The following is a 24,693-nucleotide window of genomic DNA, read 5'->3' on the forward strand; positions in this document are numbered from 1 at the left end:
TGTTACTTGTCTTTCTATCTCCATTTCCCATAGCGATGCACACTCAGCCAGAGCTCTTCATTGGGTCTGGCTCCTTCCCCTCCTCCTCCCTCTCGGCCTACCAGCACCCAGCCTCTTTCTCTGGGCGGTCCTTCCCTGGCGCCTCGCTCTCCCTCCAGGACTCCCCCACCTTCAGCCCCACGTCCAACGGCCTCCTGTCCCCCCATGACCCCCTGCTGCACATCAAGACGCCCTCGCAGTCCAGCCTGGGCTTCGACCGCTTACTCTCCTCACAGGGCGCCGCCTACCGAGGGTCGCAGGACCCCACAGGCCCGCCGCAAACCTCCTCCTCCTCCTCCTCAGGCCGCCACCTACCCCCTCCCCAGTTTAACCTGCTGTCGTCCCAGCTCCAGGACCAGTCCTCCCAGTTGTACAACGCCTCTGTGTTCTCATCGGCACCCGCCCCCCCTCCGCCCCAGCCACCACAGGAAAGGGCCATCCCCCGGCAGGACAGCGTGATCAAGCACTACCAGCGCTCTTCTCCGGCTCAGTCCCAGCTCTCCTCCTCAGCCCCCCACCCCCTGCAGCACTACCTCAGCTGTGGGGCATCGGGTTACCAGCAGATCTCCCACCACCGGCATGGAGGGGTGTCCTGCAGTCCGCTGGGAGAGCAGAGTCCTTCAGCAGACCCCAAACCCTCCCCCCGGTCAGACCAAGTGTACCGCCCCATCATCCAGACCCCGTACACCTCCTCAGCCGCCTCCTCGTCAGGATCAGGTGGAGGTCTAGGGAAGGGGGCTAAGAACTCCAGCTCCAGTAGCGGCTACTCCTCCTCGGGCTCCTCGTCGTCTCGAACCCCCCACACCCCACCCTCAGCCTCCTCGTCCTCCTCAAACTCCAACCCTAACCCTTCCTCCAGCTCCTCGTCAGCCCCATCCAGACAGCAGCCCCCGACTCAGTCTGCGCCCCCTCCCCCACCTCCCCCTCCAGTCTCCTCTGCGCCGGCCCAGCAGCCTCCTCTTAAACCCTGCCTGTCAGCATACGGGTCCCCTGTTGCCCCCGTCAAGCCCACCGCAGGCCTCCCTGGTCAGACACCTCCCCAGCAGCAGTCGTACTCCCCCAGCCAGCCCCCTCCCTCACACCTCCCCTCTCACCAGCCCTATGGGGGCTTCAGCTCCCCCCAGGCCCAGGACCTGACCTCTGGCCCTGGGAGTTCTGGGAAAGGGTATGGAGGACTAGGGCCAGGAGGCCGCTCCTTCTCTGCCGAGGTGGTCTACGGGACGGACTCAGGATACGGCTCGCTGCCTACCTCCCTCGGGGGAGCAGGCAGTCCCTCGTTGGGGTACGGTGGCCCAAGGCACTCCCCTGCCCTCCTGGGGTCTGGGGGGGGTGGAGGGTCAGCCGGCAGTGGGGCAGGGTCCGGGGCTGGTGGATCAGGAGGTGGGGGTGCAGGATCAGGTGGTAGCAGTGGAGCTGGGGGAGGCAGCTCGTACCACCTCCCTGACTCCAGCCCCTCTCCCTCCAGCAACTCTGGCATCATTCGACCTGGGCTGCACTCTCCTGCTCCCGCCCGCCCTGCCCAGTCCCCCGGGGGAGCCGGGGGGAACAAATACCTTTCCTCCGTCCTCTCCCCTGCCTTCCTGTCCTCTCCGCAGGGCTACCCCGACACCCGAGGCCCCCAGCCTCAGTCTTATCACCCCACGCCCCCCAAGCCCAAGCCAGACAGCGACATGCTGGGAGTGGAGCGCTCTCAAGACGAGGAGGATGACGATGACGATGACTTCCTGATCCAGCACTTGCTGCATGCCCAGAGCCCTGCGCCCCTCCCGTCCCAGCACCACCCCGAGCAGCAGCCGCCCCAGTCCATCTCTCAGGCCAGGGATGGGGGCAAAGGTCTGGCCTACGACCTGAGTAAGGCCTCTGAGGAGCGCTACCACCTGCAGAGTGTCATCCGCACCAACAGCGCCACCAACAGCACGGTCCCCGGTACTGCAGGTAACGTCAGCGGAGGTGACCTGGAGAGCCAGTTGGAGATGTCTCTGAAGAAACAGCAGCAGCAGGCCAAGAACGAACGAGGGCTGTCTGGAGCAGGAGCCAGCGGAGGAAGAGGGGGGGCAGACTCCCTCTCACATCCCAACCCTCACGTCCCCTATCCGCAGCAACACGACTCCCTCGGCTCAGTGGTGCACTACGGCAGGAGCGACCCTTACTCCCAACACCCTCACTCCCAGCACCCCCACCATCCCTCGCAGGCCCCTTCACACCCCCAACACACCCAGCACTCCCGACACGCCCACCCCCACTCCCATGGCCACCCTCACATGGAGCTCAAAAAGCCTCCCGACTCGTCCGAGCTGCCATACCTGCGGAAGACACCCGAACTGCAGCAGCAGCCCCGACAGTCCCAGCCCTCCCTTTCCCTCATGGACTCCCCTCCAAACCAGCCCCAGCAGCCTCCCTCTGCCCACATGCTCCAATCTGTTCTGTCCCACACTACCCGCAACAAGATGGACACCCAGCAAGCTGCTTCTCAGCAGCAGCAGCACTCCATGAGTCAGCAGGCCATGATGGGGGCAGGTGGAGAGGCAGAGCCTGGGGGACAAGCGGGGGTGGATCCCCAGCCCCAGTCTCAATCCCAGCTGCAGCTCCAACTCCAGTCCCAGGCTATGGAGGCCCACTACGGCCAGGCCAGCCAGAACTCGGTTTCTCCGCTGGACATGCTGGAGCGCACCCTGTCCCGTGCCAATAGCAGAGACAGTGGAGGGGCCGTGGAGAGAAGTGGGGTGGGGGGAGGAGATGGGGGCAGTGGTGACGGACACAGGCAACAACAGCAGCAGCACAGGCTGCCGTCTCATCACCACTCCCAACAAACTGCCTCCAAGCTTCACGACTTCCTCTCCGAGCCAGACCTGGGAATAACCACGCCCTCCCACCTGCACCACCTCAACCCACACCACCCCCATGTCCATCACCAACAGCAGACCCACCCGCACCACCCCCTCCCGCACACCCATGCCCACCCCCACTCCCACCACCTGGCAACCAACGCAGGGCCCCAGCAGCAACAGCCTCCGCCCCATCAGAGGAACCAGGAGCCCCAGCTCTGTCAATCCCAGTTGGACCAGCTCAAAGAGCACCAGTTTGACACTGTGAGCCCTGTGGGGAAAGCGGGCCAGAACCAAGGCCAGCAGCAGCAGCAAAGGTTTGTGCCTCTGACCTCTATCTGTTTCCCAGACTCCCTCTTACAGGATGAGGATCGCTCCTTCTTCCCCGGCATGGAGGATATGTTCTGCTCTGACGACTACTCCAAGTCGAGCTGCGCCGGGGGTCCCGGGGCAGGCCAAGGGGTGCAGGAAGGTATGTCTGAGGCACGTGGACAGGGACCAGACAGCATGGAGGACGTCAAGACCAGTGATGGAGGAGGTGGCTATGACATGATGGGTCACCATGGCGACCAGGGGTATGGGTACTGCCACAGCCTCACGGAAACAGAAAACAGCACCATGCATCTGGACCTGGACTCCCTGAAAACCCATGAGCTCCCCTCCACTGTGAACACAGAGCAGCTCGGCCTCATCCAGTCCCAGACCCCAGGCCTTGGCTTGGGGGTTACAGGGGGAGTTCCTGGGGACGGCTCCGCCAACAAGATGATTGGGGTTACGGGCGTGGGTGGAGGGTCTGGTCTGGCTGGGCTGACGTCGCCCATCTTCTGCTCCTCCCGACCCAAGAAGCTGCTGAAGACCAGCTCCTTCCACCTGCTGAAGCAGCGCCGCGACCCGCAGCCGCAGGCCAAGAAGAACTACGCCCAGGAGTATGAGTTCGAGGATGACGAGGACAAGGCTGATGTTCCCGCTGACATCCGCCTGAACAGCCGGCGGCTCCCTGACCTCCTCCCCGACCTGGTGTCCAGCTGCAGGAAGGCTGGAGGAGGAGGGGCCTCGGGGGTGGGCTCCCTCAGCCCTCTGATGGGTGACCTGGACTTCTGCCACCCGTCCGGCTACCCCTCCCTTGGACCCCCTCCCCAGCTCCTACCCCACGACGGGCCCAAGAAGAGGGGCAGGAAACCAACCAAACCCAAACGTGAAGGGCCGCCTCGGCCCAGAGGGCGCCCTCGCATCCGCCCGCTCCCGGAGCCGCCCTACTGTAGGGGGCTGATGGGAAATGTAGGCGGGGAGACCCGCAGGGGTCGTGGGCGGGGTAGGGGGCGTGGCAGGAAGGAGGAAGGGATGACAGAGATGCACCAAGAAATGAACAAAGTACCCGACCTCCAATATCAACAACAACAACAACAACAGCAGCAGTTCCACCAGCAACAGCACTTTCAACAACAGCAGCACCAACACCATCACCTCCAACAGCAGCAAAATCTACAACCTCAACAGCAGCAGCACCTACAACACCTTCATCAACAGCATCCACAGCACCAGAAACCTTTCAAGCCTATCAAGGTAAGGGAGACATGAGCAGAGTGATATCATGTTTAGATAGCGAGTTGTATGGACTCCGTAAAGCTTACAGTGCCTTCAGAAAGTATTCATACCCCTTGACTTAGTCCTTATTTTGTGTGTTACAGCCTGAATTCTACACACAATACCCCATAATGACAACGTGGAAACATGTTTTTAGAAATCTTAGCAAATCTATTGAAAAGGAAATACAGACACATCTAATTTACATAACTATTCACACTGAGTCAATACCTGTTAGAACCACATTTGGCAAAGATTACAACTGAGTCTTTTGGGGAATGTCTCTAAGAGCTTTGCACATCTGGATTGTACAATATTTGCACATTATTATTTTTTAAATTCTTCAAGCTCTGTCAAATTGGTTGTTGATCATTGCTAGACAGCCATTTCCAAGTCTTGCCATAGATTTTCACGTCGATTTAAGTCAACTGTAACTAGGCCACTCAGGAACATTCAATGTCTTTTTGGTAAGTAACCAGGAAATATTTGGCCTTGTGGTTTAGGTTATTGTCCTGCTGAAAGGTGAATTTGTCTCCCAATGTCTGTTGGAAAGCAGACCGAACCAGGTTTTCCTCTGTGCTTAGCACTATTCCGTTTATTTTTATCCCTCAAAAAACTCCAAGTGCTTGTCGATGACAAACATACCCATAACATGATGCAGCCACCACCATGCTTGAAAATAGGAAGAGTGGTACTCAGTGATGTGTTGTGTCCATGCAACTTATTATGTGACTTGTGTGACTTATTAAGCACATTTTTACTCCTGAACTAATTTAGGCTTGCCTTAACAAAGGGGTTGAATATTTATTGACTCAAGACATTTCAGCTTTTCATTTTTTATTAATATGTAAATATCCAAAAACACAATTCCACTTGGACTTTATGGGATATTGTCTGTAGGCCAGCGACACAACATCTCAATTTAATCCATTTTAAGTTCAGCCTGTAACACAACAACATTTTAAAAAGTCAAGGGGTGTGAATCCTTTCTGAAGGCACTGTAAATAATCAGTTGTGTTATTTCCTCTCTTACCCCACTAACTCTTTCTCTCTGCGTTTTTTCTTCCTATATCCCCCTCACTTCAACTATCCCTTTCTTTTCCCCTCACCATACCCCTAATACCCTCATTCCTCCTTCTCTCTTTTCCTCTTTTCCCTATACCCATCACTCCCCTCCATCCCCTCTTTACATCTCTCAGATCAAGCTGCCTATCCCCTCTATGTCTCCCTCGGACTCCTTGCTAAGGACAGACTCCCTGTCCAGCACCGACCCGGTTCTCTCTGACGGGTCAGTGGGCTCGGCCCCTTCCCTGGGCCTGAGTCCAGGAACCACCGCTGGGATGGACATGAATATCACCAGGAGCCAGGAGAAGATGAAGCAGAAAGCTCAATCCCAGGAGGTGAGTGCATCTTCCTTTGTCTTTTTTGGATTCTACCTGCTGTTTTTTAATTTGGTAAATCGTACCTATTACGTTATTGTTTGCGTTAATTTTTACGTCACTCACTATCTGTCATTTTGACCAGTGTTCAGCTTTATCCAAACTTATTTACCACTACATGTACATCCTTGGGCAAGGGTGATAGGTAGGCCTCTCTCTATAGGAAACTAAGGGATCGTTTCAGAGAATCAGTAGTGATGCATTGCTTTGATTTGACAAAATAACCAAGATTTTTTTTAAATATATTTCATCAGCAATAATGTTTATTTTTATATTTTTCTACTGAACTCCCTGGTCAGTACTTCACTGTTGATTTGTTGTTATGCACTGTAGCTACAGTTCTTGAGGTTTCGAAAGAGATTCCTTCTCATTAGTGGGTGTACCTGATATCATTTTAAATTATTCATGTTCGGCAGAGCTTCTCACTTCAAAGTGGTGAATTTGGGATTCGTCTCTGAGAACGACAAAGGTATTTGAAGTGTGTTTTGGGGGATTGACTCTCTGGTGTGTGACCAAATCTGAGAGTTTTCTCCTCTTTCCTGTCACATTATACACACCAGCTTGGGAGGGAGGGATCACTTGTCTCTCTTTCTGAGGGGGAATTAAAACTGACAAACATTTTGCAAAGAAAACTGAAATATTTCTGATATGAACAACTAGGCCCAAAAAAGAACTTGGACATCTGCCAGATGTGATAATGAGTATGTTTTTAATCTACATCTGACTTTATATGATTTAAATTCAGCATATTTAGTATTCAATATTTACAGTTCCTTCAGAAAATATTCATGCCCCTTATTCCACATTTTGTTGTGCTACAGCCTGAATTCAGAATGGATTAAATATTTTTTTCAATCTCACCCATCTACACACTATCCCATATCCCATAATGACAAAGTGAAAACATGTTTTTAGAAATGTTGGCAAATCTATTGAAAATGAAATACAGAAATATCTCATTTAAATTAGGAATTCATACCCCAGAGTCAGTATATGTTAGAATCAACTTTGGCAACGATTACAGCTGTGGGTCTTTCTTTGAAAGACAGACATTTTCAAGAATTACTATATTTTCAAGCCAATTTAAGTCGAAACTGTAACTCGGCCACTCAGGAACATTGTGTCTTCTTGGTAAGCAGCTCCAGTATAGATTTGACCTTGTGTTTTAGGTTATTCTCCTGCTGAGAGGTTAATTTGTCTCTCAGTGTCTGTTGGAAAGCAGACTGAACCATGTTATCCTCTAGGATTTTGCCTGTATTTAGCTCTATCCCGTTTATTTTTATCCCCAAGAAATCTCTAGCCGATGACAAGCATACCCATAACATAATGCAGCCACCACTATATTTGAAAATATGAAGAGTGGTACTCAGTGATGTGTTGTTGGATTTTCCCCAAACATAACGCTTTGTATTCAGGACATAAAGTTAATTTCTTTGACACATTTTTTGCGGTTTTACTTTAATGCCTTATTGCAAACAGGATGCATGTTTTGGAATATTTTTATTACGCACATGCTTCCTGTTTTTCACTCTGTCATTTAAGTTAGTATTGTGGAGTAACTACAATGTTGTTGATCCATCCTCAGTTTTCTCCTATCACAGCCACTAAACTCTGTAACTGTTTTAAAGTCACCATTGGCCTCATGGTGAAATCCCTGAGCGGTTTCCTTCCTCTCTGGCAACTGAGTTAGGAAGGATGCCTGTATCTTCTTAGTGACTGGGTGTATTGATACACCATCCAAAGTGTAATTAATAACTTCACTATGCTCAAAGGAATATTCAATGTCTGCTTTCTTTTTATTTTATTTTGACCCATCTACCAATAGGTGCCCTTCTTTGCGAGGCATTGGAAAACCTCCCTGGTCTTTGTGGTTGAATCTGTGTTTGAAATTCACTGCTCGACTGAGGGACCTTACAGATAATTGCATGTGTGGGGTACAAAGATGAGGTCATTCCAAATCATGTTAAACACTACTATTTCACAGAGTGAGTACATGCAACTTCTTATGTGACTTTTAAAGCACATTTGTAGTCCTGAACTTTCAGTATTTAGGCTTGACATAACAACGAGTTTAAATATTTATTGACTATTAATTTGTAAACACTTCGGAAAAACACAATTCCACTTTGACATTACGGGTTATTGTTTGTAAGCCAGTGACACAACATCTCAATTGAATCAATTTTAAATTCAGACTGTAACACAACAAAATGTCAAGGGGTGTGAATACTTTCTGAAGGCACTGTATATTTATATTCGTTATTTGTATAATAATGGTCGGAAATCTCATAGGAAGTCATTAAGATTGTACACTGCCCTTTTCCAGGTGCTCAAAGCACTTAGTCACCTCATCCTCTATCAATATGTGATTGTAGTCTGAGCGTTAGTGTAACAGCTGCCAGCCATGTATGGTATTGGGGGGGGGGGGGGGGGGGGGGGTGAATGTATTTCTTATGTTGGGCTAGACATAGATAAGATGGAGTCTTTTTGTGTGAGTTTGATGTTCTGGATTCCATCTGTTGATGTCTGCTGGTTGGTCATGGTAAAAGTAAAATGGCGGCTGTTGCCTCAGCAACAGGGAGAGTGTGGACACAGGAAAGTGGCCAATGGAATGAACAGTGTAGATTTCTGTGCGATTTGCAGGGGTAGGGGGGGTGAAGAGCGGAATCCCCCATCTAATTCAATCCCTCCCTAACTCTCATCACTTGCCTTTTACTCATTGTAAAGCGGTTGTAATTACAAAAATATACTGGTATCAATTGACTGTAATGCCTTTTTAACATAATGCAGTAAGTTTAATTGATGAGAGATAACATTTTCACAGGGGTGCAACAAAGACTGTTGTTTTGTCTTATTCAAGTGTGTTCAGATGTCCATATTGATTGAAGCGGGTTGAACAGCCAAAACAGTGGCGACCGGTTTCCTCACATCACTCTATAGAGCATGGAATATAACCTCAACTAGACAACAATGCAAAGTCAATCAACCAATTCATCAGTCATCAATTGAATCATTAATTAAACCTCTCTTGTAGCGCACAGCAGTGCAGATATGCCAGAAATGTAAATGTTACCCCTATGAAACAAGCGGGCCGGACACGGCTTTTAATTGAATATGGGTTTCGTTTTTTGAACATATGATGAATGTCTTTGCTTTGTGGCTGCCACAGATGACGTGGGAGAGGGACATGGATGAGCAGCTGACCCCAGAGGCCTGGGCTGCCATGCAGAAGCTCTCCAACACGGTGAGAAACCTCAATCCGTCCCGAGCTACACCTCCTAATAAATCACAGTATCATCTATAATTCATGACTCATATTTCACAAGTCATATAACTCAGAGATCCCTTCAGCGCTGGGTAACTCGCCAGGCAAGAAGGCTGCAGGGTAGGCTCTACCTCAGTCAGAACAATGGTGGGCTAACGTTGACTAGAACACGAACATCCAGAGGAGAGCATATGTGTGCAGTTACGAGTTTGTGGTTAGTGGGGCGAATAAGATAGAGGGTCATAAGGCTCCACAAGTGATATTTCAAGTCGGGGAAAGACAAAAGAGAACACATTGGTGTGTGTTAGTTTTGTTTTAAACATTTTGGTGCAATTTTCACAAGTATGTGGGTCATTTTCACAACGAGGCATTTTTGATTGAGTACAACAAAGACCTTCACAAAGTCACTTGCTCACCGCACCAAATCGGTCTTTCAATTTGGACACATTCAATCTAAGTATCTGGTTTTCAAAATGCAATGTTCACCTGCCTTTAGATAATGATTTTCTTGTCATTTTTTAACAATACAACTATCACTTAATCGACGTGCTCCAAACATAACTACTGAACCAAAAGATTTCTTACTGTAATGTATATAGTTTCACAACTTCTGAGCACTACATTTCTATATTTTCCCCTCCATAAATGTATCAAATTGACATAAATTTACGTTGGAAGGTAAAACCAAATCATATATATGAATGTGGCTGTAAATACTACATCATCATATTCCATCAGCCAGTGTGCTTCAATAGGACAAAGTAGAAAGAGTCACTCTGTGCTACCATTTGGAATTATAGTGAAGTGTACAATGCACTGCTGAAATACCTGGGTTGTATATAACAATATACAGTGAGCTCCAAAGCTATACACACATTTATTTTGACTCTGTACTCCAGCACTTTGGATTTGAAATGATACAATGAATATGAGACTAAGAAGTGCAGACAATCAGCTTTAATTTGAGGCTATTCATCCATATCGGGTGAACCATTTAGAATTTACAGCACTTTTTGTACATAGTCCCCTCTTTAGGGGACTAAAAGTATTGGGACAGATTCACTTATGTGTGTTAAAGTAGTCAAGAGATTAGTATTTGGTCCCATAGTCCTAGTGCGCAATGTGTACATCAAGCTTGGGACTCTAGAAACTTATTGGATGCATTTGCTGTTTGTTTTTTGTTGTTTCAGATTATTTTGTGCCGATTTTGTGCCAATAGAAATGAACGGTAAATAATGCATTGTGTCGTTTTGGAGTCACTTTTGGAGTCACTTACAGACGCACAAATATTATACCCCCAAGACATGCTAACCTCTCACCATTACAATAACAAGGGAGGTTCGTTTTTTTTGGTGGGGGGGGTATGATATTTGTGCGTCTAACTTTCTCACTCATCATTATTCATTCAGGACTATCCGTAATCATGGTAGCATCGACATTAATGTAGAAGTGTTTATAAACATATTCTATTCTTATTTACAATAAAAGTGACTCCAAAATGGCAGAATACATTCTTTACCATTTATTTCTATTGGGCACAACATAGAAATGAAACAAAATACCCTCAAATTAAAGCTGACAGTCTGCACTTTAACCTCATAGTCATTGTATCATTTCAAATCCAAAGTGCTGGAGTACAGAGCCAAAACATATGTACTGTATAAGGATAATGAAACCGTGAAACCCAAATGAATGAACAATCAAATGTTCTGAACATAAGATACAAGTGTTATCAGTTTAGTTTTGTACGTAGAGTTTTGAAAATATCCCACTGGGTACAAGCTAGTTGAATCAACGTTGTTTCAGCGTCATTTGTCAACGTATTGTGACGTGGAGTCTACGTGGAAAATACATTGGATTTGAAAAAAGTTCACAACTATTGTTTTGAGGTTATCAACCACAGGAGTATGTCATCATGGTAACCACATTTCAACATAGACAAACCGTATGTTGAATTTGTAACTTTAAAACAATGTCAGATTTTCACTGTTATATCCACTGTCAGAAGAAACAAAAACAATAGACTGGGCAGCACCTCCTACTGGAGAATTGATCTAGCTACAGCTACCCTCCCATCCAAAGTTTTAACAAAGCCCAGCTATTATATTTGTCACTGACTATTAACGATGTGCTATTTTGAGTGATTGTTGAGAGATCTCCACTTAAAAACGAAATAGTTGGGCCCCCCGGGTGGCGCAGTGGTCTAGGGCACTGTATCGCAGTGCTAACTGCGCCACCAGAGTCTCTGGGTTCGCGCCCAGGCTCTGTCGCAGCCGGCCGCGACCGGGAGGTCCGTGGGGCGACGCACAATTGACATAGCGTCGTCCGGGTTAGGGAGGGTTTGGCCGGTAGGGATATCCTTGTCTCATCGCGCTCCAGCGACTCCTGTGGCGGGCCGGGCGCAGTGCGCGCTAACCAAGGGGGCCAGGTACACAGTGTTTCCTCCGACACATTGGTGCGGCTGGCTTCCGGGTTGGAGGCGCGCTGCGTTAAGAAGCAGTGCGGCTTGGTTGGGTTGTGCTTCGGAGGACGCATGGCTTTCAACCTTCGTCTCTCCCGAGCCCGTACGGGAGTTGTAGCGATGAGACAAGATAGTAATTACTAGCGATTGGATACCACGAAAATTGGGGAGAAAATGGGATAAAATAAAAAAACGAAATAGTCACCGTTGCTATCATTCATGGCCAAATGTTGAGGTTACTGTAACTATACATTTCTTCTTATGTAGTCATATAAAGTGTGCATGTTTAAGGTGGCATGCATAGGTCATTGCAGGTCTGTGGAGATTGCTGTAATAATCTCAGCAGAATCTCAAATGGCATTGAGCACTTGCACTATGTACTTTGAATGTAATCTCAACTGCAATCTAGGTCATTTGTTTCTGCTATTAGAGGAAGCACAGTGATATCACAATTGTATAAATAAACAAAATATCTGACTTTGTATTCCCATTTGAACTTTGCTGTGCATTTTATATGGTTGAAAGCGCGGTGATAGGTATTTGGGTGACAACTAAACCAAAAATCAGAAAGTTTTTTATGTTGGAATTTGGTTGTGCTTTTAGATGGTTGAAAGCATAGTGATAACACATTGGAAATTCAACAAACTTTTTTTTTTTTTTTTTTTTTGAGTGGGTGAATAGAGGTTGTAATCTCATTGATCAACATCTCAACCAAATATTAGCCCATTATCCACGTTGAAATGACACAGTGTGCCCAGAGGGATACCACTTACATCTGAAAAATGTCCCAAAGTGATTTAAAAAAAAGTCAGGACAGCCAAAACGGATGACCTCGCCATTTGGCTGTGCTTTAAAGATGCATTAGAGGTGTGTGTATGTGAGGCTGTGTGTATCTGAGGCTGTGTGTATGTGAGACTGTGTGTGTGTATCAACATAGAGCTGTGTTTGTGAGGCTGTGTAATGCTGTGTGTGTGTGTGTGTGTGTGTGTGTGTGTGTGTGTGTGTGTGTGTGTGTGTGTGTGTGTGTGTGTGTGTGTGTGTGTGTGTGTGTGTGTGTGTCTGTGCGTGTGTGTGCGTGTGTGTGTGTGTGTGTGTGTGTGCGCATATCGGTAGCCTATAGAGGGCGGAGCGGAGACGTGAGTCTGAGGTGATTGACAGCCAGCCTCTGACTGACAATAAAACAGAGAGAAAGGGAAAGAGGAGAGAGAAGGCTGTTGCCAGGGTAGCTGTTGCCATGGTTACCCAATTATATTTTCTTACCACCCTCAGACCCCCCCTGCTGTTTGTAAGGTGAACTACCTCTATTCAGAGGAAGAGAAAGGTTTCTAAAGGTACACCCCAACACGAAGCATGGAAAAATACAGTTATATAGCATTTAGGGAGATTTTAACATTGGTTTCTGTCCAAGCTTTATTATAATATATACAAATCACCCTCCTATATACCTTTTTTTTTTTACTTTTCCCATTCATACCCTTTTCTCATTATTTTTCCTGCTATTAACTTTCTTATTTCTTTCCTCCCCGGTCTTATCTGCACCTCACCTTTCCTCTCCCGTCTCTTTTCTCCTCTCCTTATCTCCTCTCTTCCCCCCTCTTAGACGGAGGACAAGCCCCCGGAGCTGAAGTCTAATTTCATGGCCTCCTTCCTGGACTTCCTCAAGACGGGGAAGAAGCAGCCTGAATCTGGACCTGGTGGACCACAAGACCTCGGAGGGTCAGTGGAAGGAGCTGAAACCACAGACTCTTCCTCCCTGAAGTGTAGGATCCTGTCCCCGCCTCCCCCTCCACCTCCCCCTCCTCCACCCCCTCCGTTTGGGGACAGTAGCGAGGGCGAGGACGGGCTGAGCCCCTGTAAGCGTCTGGACGACGAGCTGAAGAGGAACCTGGAGACGCTGCCATCCTTCTCCTCCGACGAGGAGGAGGACTCTGTCAGTAAGAACCAGGACCTGCAGAAGAGCATCTCCTCGGCCATATCTGCCCTTTATGACACGCCCCATTCGCTGGCTGCAGCCGTGGCCCCGCTCCCACCCAGCCCATCTCCGCCCCAGAGCCCATCGCTGCCACCAACGCCGCCGCCATTGGCCCAAATGCGGGAGGACGTAGCCGATCTGGAGGAGCAGGACGATGACGTAGAGACACAAATGCAACTACACAACACACAGGCCAACGCACAGCCAAATACACCGCCCCCAGAACAGGAAGGACTGAAAGGGATGGACAGAGAGGACGAACGACAAGAGGAGATGGAGAAAGAGGAGGAGATGGAGAAAGAAGAGAGGGTAGAGGAAGACCTGAATGTAGAGTGCAGGGGTGTGGAGAAAGAGGTAGAGGAGAGGGAAGAGGAGGAGGAGAGAGAGCCTGAGTTTGAGATGCTGGATGCTCCTAAAGTGGAAGGTGAGTAGCCTACAATCTCAGATATTCTGAAATGGTCTGACAAACAGTTGTTCGTTTCCAAAGATGTAATATACTCTGAACCCCCCACACAGATTCTCCATCCGGGCCTCCCCTCGCCCCCGTACTCCCCTCGCCCCCATCACTCTCCCCGTCCCCTCTCACTTCTTCCTCCCCCTCCCCCCTATCTCCCCCACCCCTCTCCCCACCCTCCCCTCTGCCCTTCCAGCATGAGGATGATGAAGAGGAGCAGCAGGAGCCATCCCCCAAACAAACCCACAACCCCTCCTCCTCTCCTCCCCCCAGCTCCTCTCCCCCAGCCCTGCCCTCTCCACCCTCCCCTTCCCCTGCAATGCCCCCCTCCACTACTCCCCCTCCCTCCTCTTCCCCTCCCCTTTCGGATGCTCCAGAGTTGGCCCAGCCTTCCTCCTCACCCTCCTCTTCCCCACCCTCACCCCCCACCCCTGAGGATGCGCCAGCCCCCAAGATCACCTCTCTGCACCTGGCCAAAAAGCAGGACAATGCGGCCATCGCTGGAGAGAGCGAGGAGGAGGACAGCGAGAGTGGCGGCGAGGGCATCTTCCGGGAGAGAGATGAGTTTGTGGTGCGGACTGAGGACATTGGCACGCTCAAGGTGAGGGCTTCTGGCATTTACTGTGGGAGGTGGTATGTTTTGTCTTGTCACACACACACACACACACTTACAGTGCCTTCAGAAAGTATTCACATCCCTTGACTTTTTCCGCATTTTGTTGTTACAGCCTGAATTTAAAATTTATTTTGGGTCACTGGCCATCATGTTTGTAGAATTTTTTTACAAATTAATAAAAAATGAAAAGCTGAAAGGTCTTGAGTCAATAAGTATTCAACCCCTTTGTTATGGCAAGCCTAAATATGTTCAGGACTACAAATATGCTGAACCAGTCACATCATGAGTTGCATGGACTCCCTCTGTGTGCAATAATAGTGTTTTAATATGATTTTGAAAGACTACCTCATCTCTGTACCCCCCCACATGCAATTATCTGTAAGGTCCCTCAGTCGAGCAGTACATTTCAAACACAGATTCAACCACAAAGACCAGGGAGGTTTTCCAATGATTCGCAAAGAAGTGCACCTATTGGTAGATGGGTAAAAAAACAAACATTGAATATCCCTTTGAGCATGGTGAAGTTATTCATCCTTAAGAGACGCACCCGTGTGTCAATCTTAAGTAACACAATAAATAAAACAATCCCCATCAAAGTCCGTCAATTTAAGCTAGCGATATCAATCTACCGCATCTGCCTATGTCGGCCTTCCGCATCTGCCTATGTCAGCCTTCCGCATCTGCCTATGTCGCCCTTCCGCATCTGCCTATGTCGGCCTTCCGCATCTACCTGACGGCCTTCCGCATCTGCCTATGTCGGCCTTCCGCATCTGCCTATGTCGCCCTTCCGCATCTGCCTATGTCGGCCTTCCGCATCTGCCTGACGGCCTTCCGCATCTGCCTGACGGCCTTCCGCATCTGCCTATGTCGGCCTTCCGCATCTGCCTATGTCGGCCTTCCGCATCTGCCTATGTCGGCCTTCCGCATCTGCCTATGTCGGCCTTCCGCATCTGCCTATGCCGGCCTTCCGCATCTGCCTATGCCGGCCTTCCGCATCTGCCTATGTCGGCCTTCCGCATCTGCCTATGTCGGCCTTCCGCATCTGCCTATGTCGGCCTTCCGCATCTGCCTATGTCGCCCTTCCGCATCTGCCTATGTCGGCCTTCCGCATCTGCCTGACGGCCTTCCGCATCTGCCTATGTCGGCCTTCCCCATCTGTGGTGGAAGATGGCCTACAGCAGTGTTTGTCAAACCATGAGACATCCCGAAAATCGGTCTTCTCACGAAAACGTCTGTAGCGTCTTAACGGCTCTACGACCCCCACAAGTGTCGCGGGACTCGTCTGAAGTTGGTAACGCTGATGTGCCGACTTCTGACTGTAGCATCCGAACTCGATGCTACAAACTAATACAAACTACAAACTAATATCCGTTTTGCTCTACGACCCCTACTCGTATGGAGGTAGTTTTGTGGCAACAAACATAAGGGGTTATATATGTGTATTAAAAAAAATGGAAATATTTCCTGAGCTTTCTTATATCTCCTAGATATAGGACAGACATTTCAAAACCTTATTCTTTATGATTTATTTTTTGACTGATTTTACTTTTTGACTTTATTTTTTGACTCTATAGTAGTAAAGGCCAAATTCAATATTTTATCAAATAATAAAAATATATACTATTTGGGATACCTAAAGGGGTCTTAAAATTCCAAATCAAATAGCTAAATGATCCCCCCCAGGAAGGAAGCCACTCAGAGATTTCACCATGAGGCCACTAGTGACTTTAAAAGAGTTACAGAGTTTTTATTAATGACTGTGATAGAACTGAGGATGGATCAACAACATTGTAGTTACTTCACAATACTAACCTAAATGACAGAGTGAAAAGAAGGAAGCCTGTACAGAATACAAATATTCCAAAACATGCATCCTGTTTGCAGTAAGGCACTAAAGTAAAACTGCAAATAATGTGGCAAAGAAATTAAGTTAATATCCTGAATACAAAGCATTATGTTTGGGGCAAACACAGCACATCACTGAGTACCACTCTTCATATTTTCAAGTATGGTGGTGGGGACTGCATCCTGTTATGGGTATGCTTGTCATTGGCAAGAATTTGGGAGTTTTTTGGGAGATAGAAATAAACGGAATAGAGCTAAGCACAGGCTGCTTACCTGAGTGGCCTAGTTACAGTTTTTTTTACTTAAATCGGCTTAAATCTATGGCAAGACTTAAAAATGTCTGTCTAGCAATGATCAACCACCAACTTGACAGAGCTTGAAGAATTTTTTAAAGAATAATCTGCAAATATTGTATAATCCAGAAATGCAAAGCTTTTAGAGATTTACCCAGACTCACAGCTGTAATCGCTGCCTGAGGTGATTCTAACAGTGTGTTGACTCGGGTGCGAAGAATAATCTATTTAAGCTATTTTGAATTCAATCTGTAACACAACAAAATGTGGAGTAAGTCAAGGGGTATGAATACTTTCTGAAGGCACTGTACATGCTCTCTTTGTCTCTCAAGATGGCCCTGCAGACTGGCCGCGAGCCACCACCCATCTGGAGAGTGCAGAAAGCCCTGCTGCAGAAGTTCAGCCCCGAGATCAAAGACGGACAGAGGCAGTTCTGTGCCACCAGCAACGTAAGTTACTCACATCCCCTTTTAGACAGGAGACTCTCTCCTTCTCTTTAATCTCAAAGTACAATCCAGCAATGGATGCAAGGATTTACAATCCAGCATGAGATCGTCATGATAGTTGTACAAATATTTTGAAGCTACACATTGTTTGTTTATAATGACTCAAATTATTATATCTCTAGAAATATTTCTCTCCCTTTCTCTCACAGTATCTGGGCTACTTTGGCGATGCCAAGATGCGGTACCAACGTCTCTATGTCAAGTTCCTGGAGAATTTCAATAAAAAGGATTATGTCCGTGTGTGCTCACGTAAACCCTGGCACAGACCTGGACTCATGTTGAGGTAGGTTTGTGCTGCATGTTTGCCGTACTCCTCTGGGTCTTGATTCATACGTGCCCAAACCCATGTAGAACTGTAGCCCCTACCCCCATGCACTTGTGTAGATCTGAAAATATTAACTGTAAGCAATATATCCTGCAAAATTACAAAAAAAATTGTACCTTGACAGGCGTCAATCGCTCCCCAAGCCACCTCCCCCTGCCATCAGTCAAACTCCACCCCGATTGGAGCGAGATGAGAGGGAGCGGAAGGAGAAAGAGAAGGAGCAGAAAGAGAAGGAGCAAAAAGAGAAGAAGGAGCAGAAAGAGAAGGAGCAAAAAGAGAAGGAGCAAAAAGAAAAAGAGAAGGAGCAGAAAGAGAGGAAGCAAAAGGAAAAAGAGAAGGAGCAGAAAGAGAGGAAGCAAAAGGAAAAAGAGAAGGAGCAGAAAGAGAGGAAGCAAAAGGAAAAAGAGAAGGAGCAGAAAGAGAGAGAGCAAAAGGAAAAGGAGAAAAAAGAGAAAGAGAGGGAACAAAAAGAAAAAGTGAGGGAGCAAAAAGAGAAAGCGAGAGAGCAGAAAGAGAGAGAGCAAAAGGACAAAGCAAGAGAGCAGAAAGAAAGAGAACAAAAGGACAAAGCAAGAGAGCAGAAAGAGAGAGAGCAAAAGGAGAAAGAGAGGGAGCAAAAGGACAAAGTGAGAGAGCAGAAAGAGAGGGAGAAAGCGAAAGAGCAGAAAGAGAAGGAGAGGGAGCAGAAGGAGCGCGAGAGGAGGGAAAAAGAAAAGGAGCGAGAGAGGGAGAGGGAAAAAGAGAAACAGCGAGAGAGGGAGGGAGAGAAGGAGAAGGAGAGAGAAGAAAAAGAGAAGAGGCGTCCACCACCTCAGGAGAAGGTGGAGAGAAGGAGCAGTGAAGAGGATCGAAAGAGACTGAGGGAGGAGAAGAGAGGAGGGGAGAAGAAGACAGAGCCCACGTCGAGGGCGAGGCCAGTGAAGGCGGAGCCTCCACCCAAGAAGAGGAAGAAGTGGCTGAAGGAAGTACCCTCTGACTCAGACTCCTCCCCCGATGGGCCCAGTGAGGACCAAGGTGAGGGAATGTGTGTGTGTGTAACTGTGTTGTTAATACAATTTTGGTATGTATATTTATATGTAATGCCTTGGTTCTAGGTTGAAACCCACTCAGTGACATATTCTCTTTCTCTGTCTGTCTCTCTCTCTCTGTCTCTCTCTGTCTCTCTCTGTCTCTGTCTCTCTCTCTCTCTCTCTCTCTCTCTCTCTCTCTCTCTCTCTCTCTCTCTCTCTCTCTCTCTCTCTCTCTCTCTCTCTATCTATCTCTCTCTCTCTGTGTCTCTCCCCTGTAGCCCCAGTGAGAGGGGGGATGAACAGTCGAGCCATGAGGGAGATGTTCAGGAGTTACATAGAGATGCTGGTCAGTACAGCACTTGACCCCGACATGATTCAAGCCCTGGAGGACACAGACGGTGAGAGGGATGGGGTCGTGGTGTGAGCAGATGAGTGGGTGATGATTTGGTCAGGTTTGGGGTCAATTCAGCCATTTCAAGAAGTTAAATAAAAACGAAATAAATCGCAGTGCTTCTATATGATAATTTGGAATTAGAATTTCAGTTTACTTCGTGAATTGACTGAATTCCAAGGGAATTGACCCCAGCCCTGGGAGTGAGAGAAAGAGAGTATTGATCAAAAGTAAAGGAGTGAGAATAGGATTGAGGAAGAACGATGTCATGAGATGAGTCATACGGACTCTATGTCCCTCCCACTCTGGCCCTCAGACGAGTTGTACCTCCCGCCCATGAGGAAGATTGACAGCCTCCTCAACGAACAAAAGAGGAGACTGTTAAGGAGAGTCAACATGAGTGGCCAACACCAGGTACGTCTGTCTGTTTAGTTGTGAAAATGCTGAAACCTGATTATGAAAAGTACCTGATGTGTTTGGAAGGAGATATGGTACAATTCCAATCTCCATCCAACATTCTCACTATCATATTGACAAGTGGGAACTTTACAACAGTTGAAATTACTACTTCTCGCTCCCCTGCATCTTTATCATTTTTCTTCTTTAGGAGACTCTGCATATGTTCCCCAAAATGACGACGGACCCCCTGGACTCTGGAGCGGTCAAAGTGCACCTCGGCGGCGAGTGCTACAACCGTAAAACCCTCAACCGCGTCAAGAAGAGCACCACGCCCAAACAGCAGGTGAGTGAACCACATCCAGTCATGAACTCCTTTTTTTGTATTATTTTTTTTTATCCCATTTTCTCCCCAATTTTCGTGGTATCCAATCGCTAGTAATTACTACCTTGTCTCATCGCTACAACTCCCGTACGGGCTCGGGAGAGACAAAGGTCGAAAGCCATGCGTCCTCCGAAGCACAACCCAACCAGCCGTACTGCTTCTTAACACAGCGCGCCTCCAACCCGGAAGCCAGCCGCACCAATGTGTCGGAGGAAACACCGTGTACCTGGCCCCCTTGGTTGGCGCGCACTGCGCCCGGCCCGCCACAGGAGTCGCTGGAGCGCGATGAGACAAGGATATCCCTACCGGCCAAACCGTCCCTACCCCGGACGACGCTATGCCAGTTGTGCGTCGCCCCACGGACCTCCCGGTCGCGGCCGGCTGCGACAGAGCTTGGGCGCGAACCCAGAGACTCTGGTGGCGCAGTTAGCACTGCGGTGCAGTGCCCTAGACCACTGCGCCACCCGGGAGGCCTAGTCATGAACTCCTTGACTTGACTTTCCCCACCGCTGACACCAATGTATCCAATCAGCTACACTGTGGCTAACCCTGGCCTCGGAAATTGTGTCGAGTAGAGTAGAAGAGACAATGCTGTCTCACAAGAACTGGAGTAATAAAGTCTGGACCTGTTTGTCACTTTGCTTTGTACATAAACCTGTATCTCGGTGGGTTTAACTCGATCCGGATGGTGTTTGCCCATGTGCAAACAAAGCTAAACCATGACACCGTCCTTATTTACACTTGAGTTGTCTCGTTTCGTCTAGCCATACCGCCAAAAACGTTGTTGTCACGTCCTTTGGAAACGGTTTGAATGGTCCACTGGCTTCCGGAGGCTACATTTTTATGGATTTTACATTTCAAGAACCCTCCCCCCACGTGCCCGTTGAAGGAGTGCTGTGTGTTAAGCCCCGCCCAAGCAAAGCATTTGATTCATTTGATGTGTCTGATTGGTGCTGCGTGTTAAGCTCCGCCCAAACAATGCATTCGATCGATTTGACGTGTTGCAAGGCGCCACTGATTTACACCGGGTCTTCACCTGTATTTAGCCCCTTTCGGCCATAGACTTCACCAGGCTTCCCGATCAGGGAAACCTGGTTCCCGACGAGGCTATGTTTCTTTAAGCGTTGTTCAAGTGCATTTGTATTTTTACTTGTCCTCTGAAAGTATGTGAAGTTGTGAATACATAGTAGACTGGGCCTTTTCCCTGTTCATCTTTAGTCAAAGAGAACCGGGGAGATTCCCTAATAAGTGATTTCCTCTCTCCTTTCCCTCCATCCCTTTTTTCCCCGTCTCTCTGTGACTCTCAGGACCTCAAGCTGTCCACAGAGACGTGTCGTGTCTATAGCCTTTATCATTCCCTACATCACTACAAGTATCACACCTTCCTGAACTGCAAGAAGGAGGTAAGACTCAGCAACACAATCGCTTTTCACAACACTGACACTTCCAACACCCCTCTTTCCTCTACGGCATTGTTGTTCTTCTCTACTTTCTTTCTGTTTCTCTCTCTCTCCCCCCCTCTCTCTCTCTCTCGCTGTTTCCATTGTGGTCAGAATAATTCAAATGGAGCACTGTGTATTTAGTCCTTTTGTTGTGGGAGGTTGACTGTCACAGTGGCTGTGTTGTGCTTGTATAAACATAATAACTTTATTATCCATCCTAGAGTGGATATTTGACTTGCATAACATCAATTAATGTTAGATGTATATGCAACATGTCTATACTCTGGCCTTGAAGACTGAATACATCTATTTACAGCTTTAGAGAAATAGAATTGAGAATAAAGGTTTTGCAGTATGGTAAAATACACTGCATTACCAAAAGTATGTGGACACCTGCTCGTCTAACATCTCATTCCAAAATCATGGGCATTAATATGGAGTGGGTCCCCCCTTTGCTGCTATAACAGCCTCCACGTTTCTGGGAAGGCTTTCCACTAGATGTTTGAACATAACTGTGGGGACTTGCTTCCTTTCAAGAGCATTAGTGAGGTCGGGCACTGATGTTTGGCGATTAGGCCTGGCTTGCAGTCGGCGTTCCAATTCATCCCAAAGGTGTTCGATGGGGTTGAAGTCAGGGCTCTGCAGGCCAGTCAAGTTCTTCCACACCCATCTCGACAAACCATTTCTCTATGGACCTCGTTTTGTGCATGGTAGCATTGTCATGCTGAAACAGGAAAGGGCCTTCCCCAAACTGTTGCCACAAAGTTGGAAGCACAGAATCGTCTAGCATGTCATTGTGTGCTGTAGCATTAAGATTTCCCTTCACTGGAATTAAGGGTTCGAGCCCGAACCATGAAAAACAGCCCCAGACCATTATTACTCCTCCACCAAACTTTACAGTTAGCACTATGCATTGGGGCAGGTAGCGTTCTGTTGGCATCCGCCAAACCCAGATTTGTCCGTCGGACTGCCAAATGGTGAAACGTGATTCATCACTCCAGAGAACACGTTTCCACTGCTCCGGAGTACAAAGGCGACGAGCTTTACTCCACTCCAGCCGACGCTTGGCATTGCGCATGGTGATCTTAAAGCTCCCGACGAAGAGTTCTTGTGCTGACGTTGGTTCCAGAGGCAGCTTGGAACCGAGGACGGATGATTTTTACGCACTACACGCTTCAGCACTCGGTGGTCCCGTTCTGTGAGCTTGTGTGACCTACCACTTGGTGTCCTAGACGTTTCCACTTCACAATAACAGCACTTAGAGTTGACCGGGGCAGCTCTAGCAGGGCAGAAATTTGACAAACTGACTTGTTGGAAAGGTGGCATCCTATGACGGTGCCACGTTGAAAGTCTCTGAGCTCTTTAGTAAGGCCATTCTACTGCCAATGTTTGTCTATGGAGATTGCCTGGCTGTGTGCTCGATTTTATACACCTGTCAGCAACGGGTGTGGCTGAAATAGCCGAATCCACTAATTTGAAGATCCACATACTTTTGTATATATACTGTAAATAAGCAAGTGAATTTCAATAGAAAAATAATCTATTCTCTTTCTCTATTCCCCCCAGACGGACAGTATAGAGCAGGCAGCGGAGGACCCTGGTCAGGAGGAGGTGGTGCAGCAGTGTATGGCCAACCAGGGCTGGCTGGAGACCCTTTTCAACTCCTTCATCGACCTGCTGACCCTCAGTACCAAAGCCTGATGAGGGACGAGGGGGCACAGTCTGAAATAGTGCACTACAATTGGCCTGAGCCATTGGGCCTATATGGAGAATAGGGTGCCATTTGGAAAGCAGAATGTGGGTTGAAGAAGGGAGGGGAGGGGTGGGAAGGGAGGGAGGGAGGAGGTATACAGTATTTGGGAGACATAGCAAGAGAGTTGGAGTGGAGAACACTGGACTGTACCAAGATGGAGAGGGGGAGGGGGGGGGGGTTCAGACCCTACCACTCTAGTTCTTGCCCAGCGAGAAAGATCGAACAGTCAATGTTTGGTCTGTGAGTACAGTTGAGTTTTAACTTAAAATGGATGCTACAATGAACTGTTTTTAGCGCTTTTGTTTAGTTTTTCTCTCACAAAGTATCTCTTGACTAAAGAAAAGAGAAAGACGGAGGAGAGCGGAGGAGGCGGATTGAAAATAGTGAATGTGTAAAAGGGTACGACGTCTGCCACTTGACCTGAACAGGGAAAGCAGGGGACCACGGTGAATCAGTCAGCACTACAGAAAAGATTGCGATCTACATCCAAACATGCACGGGCACACACACACACCAACATACAAACACTATATATATATACGTATATGTATTAATAATTATGATTTGTATTATTTATACAAGGAAATTACCCTCCCTAGCTGGGATTGTTTGCTGTTGTTATTTTAAATAATAATGTTTTGTTAGGGTATAAATGAAATGGCCTACCTGAAATCCTTTGCTCAGTCCCCCTTTTACTGCTGAAGGTAAAAACAAGTGGAGGGGAGAAAAACTGAGGGGAAGGGAGGTTAGAGGAGTGTGTGATGTTCCCTTTTTTCTGTCTGCCTAAATAAATTGTGAGGGGGAAAAATGTATTTAAAACCTAAGCAAACTGTGTTCTTTATGTTTGTTCTTCAAAAGACAATGAGAGCAGAGTTTACACCTGAAGTTAATAAATTAAAATAAATATCTGTTCGCTTTCTAAAAGAAAGCGCTGTGGTTTTAGGGAGGTGTAACTGTTAAAAAGCGTATAAAATCTGTGTTGACTGTTTTTATTTGATCTGTTTGTTGTTTATGATAATTCTTATTTTGGAGGTTTACCTATTTGTTCAAGCTCTCTTATCTGTAAATATTGTACAGTTACTTCAGTCTCTAAAGCCCAGTTCCTCTTCTGTACATGCTATTCCTGTATTTGACAAAAGCAAATAAAAATTTGAAAATGACAGAGAAAACAACTTTAGCTGTAATTTTGTTTTTCCTCCTAAAACTTGCATTATAGTAAGGGTGTGGTTGACCACATATCGGGGTTGGGGTCAAATCCATTTCAATTCCAGTCAATTAAAATTGTACACTGAAATTGCAATTCCAATGAGGGACATTTTGGAATTGGAATTGAGTGTCCTTTTGATTTGGCTGGAAATAGGATTTTCCCAACCCTGGACAACATGTACTATTGTTAGTAAAGTATACTATATATACAAAAGTATGTGGACACCCCTTCAAATTAGTGGCTTCGTCTATTTCAGCCACACCTGTTGCTAACAGGTGTATAAAATCAAGCACACAGCAATCTCCGTAGACAAACATTGGCAGTAGAATGGCCTTACTAAAAGCTCAGTGACTTTCAACGTGGCACCGTTATAGGATGCCACCTTTCCAACAAGTCAGTTTGTCAAATTTATGCCCTGCTAGAAGTGCCACAGTTAACTGTAAGTACTGTTATCGTGAAGCGGAAACGTCTAGGACAACAACGAT

General features: G+C 47.5%; 1 protein-coding gene across 1 annotated transcript in view; it reads left to right on the forward strand.

The window, feature by feature from the left end:
* The window catches only part of prr12b (proline rich 12b), a 30,953-nt gene extending 6,780 nt beyond the window's left edge, over window positions 1–24,173 (forward strand). The window contains exons 4-16 of the mRNA XM_055882193.1: window positions 34–4,427; window positions 5,648–5,848; window positions 9,057–9,131; window positions 13,214–14,009; window positions 14,102–14,640; window positions 17,126–17,242; window positions 17,449–17,582; window positions 17,749–18,638; window positions 18,913–19,032; window positions 19,342–19,439; window positions 19,633–19,767; window positions 21,114–21,209; window positions 22,815–24,173. Of these exons, the coding sequence (XP_055738168.1) occupies window positions 34–4,427; window positions 5,648–5,848; window positions 9,057–9,131; window positions 13,214–14,009; window positions 14,102–14,640; window positions 17,126–17,242; window positions 17,449–17,582; window positions 17,749–18,638; window positions 18,913–19,032; window positions 19,342–19,439; window positions 19,633–19,767; window positions 21,114–21,209; window positions 22,815–22,949 (7,730 nt within the window). The 3' untranslated portion in view covers window positions 22,950–24,173. The remainder of the gene's footprint in view (window positions 1–33; window positions 4,428–5,647; window positions 5,849–9,056; window positions 9,132–13,213; window positions 14,010–14,101; window positions 14,641–17,125; window positions 17,243–17,448; window positions 17,583–17,748; window positions 18,639–18,912; window positions 19,033–19,341; window positions 19,440–19,632; window positions 19,768–21,113; window positions 21,210–22,814) is intronic.
* Window positions 24,174–24,693: the final 520 nt, after the last annotated feature.

Source organism: Salvelinus fontinalis, chromosome 2, assembly GCF_029448725.1.
Source record: "Salvelinus fontinalis isolate EN_2023a chromosome 2, ASM2944872v1, whole genome shotgun sequence".
Classification (NCBI taxonomy): domain Eukaryota; kingdom Metazoa; phylum Chordata; class Actinopteri; order Salmoniformes; family Salmonidae; genus Salvelinus; species Salvelinus fontinalis.